At 40.7% G+C, this 3,279-nt stretch overlaps 1 protein-coding gene across 1 annotated transcript; it reads right to left on the bottom strand.

Moving 5' to 3' along the window:
- Positions 1-25: 25 nt before the first annotated feature.
- On the bottom strand, positions 26-3,009 carry LOC121965539 (CD209 antigen-like protein E). The gene is made up of 6 exons (XM_042515680.1): positions 2,857-3,009; positions 2,680-2,781; positions 1,913-2,059; positions 1,652-1,794; positions 623-726; positions 26-318 (listed from the first exon to the last, which is right to left on the bottom strand). Exons 1-6 carry the CDS (start codon positions 2,927-2,929, stop codon positions 174-176), a joined length of 714 nt encoding a protein of 237 aa, XP_042371614.1. The 5' UTR covers positions 2,930-3,009; the 3' UTR covers positions 26-173.
- Between the last annotated feature and the right edge of the window lie 270 nt (positions 3,010-3,279).

Raw genomic sequence — 3,279 nt, 5'->3', positions numbered from 1 at the left:
ATTTTTAAGTTTAAACAACGCTGTGGTTAACATGTGGTTAGGTTTAGACACACACAATAAAAAATCTTGGCCAACAGTTAGAAAAATTACATGTTTTGCCTTTAAATACTCTGTTCTGGTGGCCGTCCTAGCAGTGAATAAGCCATGTTATGATCTCAAAACATACACTCATGTTAAGCTGTTTTTTCACAGATCCACTGCATTGAGGTTTCACAGGACAGGTCATTCCAATAGGTGTCAGGTCTGATATGTGCACAGTCCTCTTCACCGTACTGTGGATCTCCACCACCATTATCAGGCTGGGTCTCCCCCCACCTCCTAACAGGTTAATGAACAAGAGGATCATGAAACGATGAATCTCTGAAAAAAAGCACAGCTCCTCAGTGGCTCACAGTGCTCTTTACGCTGATAACTGAGGCATTGAGTGTCTGCAGAAAAAGTTGTCAGTGGACAGATTAAGAAATCTAACAGTTAACCATTTAAGAGCATTTCAAAACCAACATCTTTGATAACTGACTGACATTTCTGGGAGCCAGCAAATTCCTGATAAAAGAAAATTTGTATTGTAAATTTCAGAAAAGTGAAACATAAATGTCTTCATTCAACCAAAGTGAGGACTTACGTAAAAGTCAGTGGAGTCCCATCTATCCACTTCCAGGTCCCCTCCACATCTCTGTCAGACAAACCAATCCAAGCATTTGTCCTGGTGAGCCCAACGACAAAAGTCTGTCCAATGAGGAAGAAACATGCATTTTATTTTAATTTCTTCAACAATGCGCAGTTTATTAATCTATATGTACAATTTAGCTGTAACCTAACCATCATTATTAAACATCACCTTGTAGAAAAAAAGAGCTATTGTGCGCCAATCTTTGGAGTCATTTTATCCCCAGGAAGTCAAACTTTTTTGGTTTATCATGCCACTGAGCAACTTTAATGCTGTATCCAGTTCTCTTTATACATCAATGCTCGATGCATGAATCTGGCGACTGCTTTGTGTATTCCAACATGTTGTGATGCTGCCATTACTGCGGTGCTGCTGCCTACAGCAGACACTGCTGACTGATACAGAATGATAACTAGATACTTGATCCCGAGACCCCTCTTCAGTTCAATCAAACTGCTCACTTGGCACATACACCAAAAATGTTTCGAACTTCTGGGTTTATGTTTGCAGTTTGCGGCCGACTGAAAATGCACAGGAGTGTTTCTCCTCCTCGCTCTGCCTGCTAGTTTCCACGCAACTCGTAACCTCCATGGATCAAATACCATGACAGGGAGAGTCATAACCCACCTTGTTTGCAGTTTGAGGTGTCCTGTTAACAGTTTATAGACATCTCTTTGATAATTATAGACAATAGAGGAAATGCTTTATGGGACACAGGATATATTTCCGTTGCAATATTGCAAGTGGCCACTGGGAAAAATTGGAGGCAAGACTGAGCGACGTTGTTGGGGGGCTGATCAAACGTGCACATATTGCAAGGAGACACCATCGGGAGTGATGGAGAGTTGTTTACTTGTGCTACTTCCCCAGATTTGTCTGTTGTCTTTTGTCTGTTTTCCAAGTGAGGTAGAGCACTAAGAGAGGCATAAATCTGCAAACACACTAACAAGCGCATAGACGCACACACACACACACACTCTGTACCTGCTCTGCAGGGCTGTCGATCACCACCAGATCTGCTCCTCTGTCTCTGCAGTCCTTTCTGCCTTCATCCCAGGAGCCACTCGCAGCAGAGAGGAGATAACAGGCAGAACTGAACATCATCCATCCTGCAGGACATGTTTTCTCTGTGTGATACAAACAAGAGACATTACAGATTAACAGGACTCATGTCAAGTTCAGGAGCATTTAATAATGCTCATTTGGTTGGTGTAACCTTGTTGACGGGGTTGAGAGTTGTCCAACCTGCAGTCAATTCAGCGATTCTGGCTTTCAGTCTGTCTCTGTCTTCAGTCAGGGAAGAGATCTTGTTTTCACTGGCCTGGAGACGCTCAGTCAGGTTGGTTTTAATCGCGGAGACATCCGCCGCTGATCCACACGCTGAGACATGATCTGAAATAATGGAGACATTTTTTTTAAAAACATAAAACATCTATTTCACAAGACTACATATTTCCTTATTTTGCCCCATGATTGTGAAAGATAACCATACTGCACTAAACCAAACCTAAAGAGCACAGTGAAACTGTGGCAGACTTCAGGAAATGGAGCATATTTTTTACTGCACTTTTATAACATATAACTTGGTTCGCAAACCAAGCCATGACGCCATATCTGATAAGGCTGCAGCTATTAGCAGTAAAAATACAGCACGTCACTGCTGCTTGTGTCTTGAATATGACAAAATAAAAGCTAACACATTCATAAATACAGAAATGATGATTGGCACAAAGTTAAATTTGAATATGGCACCAATTGTTTACTGATTTGGCTGTTTTGGTCTGATTTTCTTTCTGTGAATGAAACTGCTTTAAAGGAACAAAAAAAATCCAAATGTCAAAATCAACGCAAACCAGCAAATCTAATAAACACATCAGACAAAAAAAGGACAGAAAGTGAAAAGACTGTGACACACATATCCTGAGAAAACGTTTACATCTTTTACATAGAATAATGCTCACAGACGCATGAATTCAGCCTGACTTAAAGTCATGAATCTGACTGTGACTCACAGTGGACGCTGAGGCCGATGAGTCCAGCCAGCAGCAGAACGCAGAGCAACCCCAGACAGAGAACAACAGCTCCGTGAAATCTCCTCTCTGAGCTCCTGGGACCTGAACACAGAGCAGACCAGTGAACACAGTCAATATTACAACAGCAATAATAACAATGATAATAAATACTTTTACCTGTCTCATTTCCAAAGGGTCCTCTTGAGTCAAAAGGTTTGTCATATTCAACATTGGCATAGATTTCTGCCATCGATGCCAACGATTTTCTGTAGGGTCAGCTCTGCGGCACAGGCTGGGCTATTTGTTAGTGACTAAACTGAGTCTAGTTGGTTTCAGTAGTTTCTCTTATCTTTTGAGGAAGTATAAAAATATACACAACTTGCATATCATACCACAAACCAGAGAAAAAAAAAATCATACTGACTTATTTTTTGTCCATGTTAATGTACATGTTCTCTCCCACTCTCCATCTGTTCTGCCCTTAAGACATTATCAATTTCATCTTTAAATAACATGTTTGCACAATTTGTAGTTTAAAAGGAGAGCTAAGAATTATGTTACATGTCATTTCATGAACCACTTTTTAAAAATATTGCACTT

Source organism: Plectropomus leopardus, unplaced genomic scaffold, assembly GCF_008729295.1.
Source record: "Plectropomus leopardus isolate mb unplaced genomic scaffold, YSFRI_Pleo_2.0 unplaced_scaffold20463, whole genome shotgun sequence".
Classification (NCBI taxonomy): Eukaryota; Metazoa; Chordata; class Actinopteri; order Perciformes; family Serranidae; genus Plectropomus; species Plectropomus leopardus.
The sequence above is the reverse complement of the archived record's forward strand: the minus strand, read 5'-3'. Positions and strand labels throughout refer to the sequence as shown.

Bases quoted from the DNA above. Each gene is read 5' to 3' on its own strand.
- LOC121965539 (XM_042515680.1), bottom strand. From the start codon at position 2,929: ATGGCAGAAATCTATGCCAATGTTGAATATGACAAACCTTTTGACTCA. The intron at 2,782-2,856 runs GTAAAAGTATTT...CTCTGTGTTCAG, and splicing joins ACCCTTTGGAAATGAGACAG to GTCCCAGGAGCTCAGAGAGG. The intron at 319-622 runs GTAAGTCCTCAC...TTAACCTGTTAG, and splicing joins GGGACTCCACTGACTTTTAC to GAGGTGGGGGGAGACCCAGC.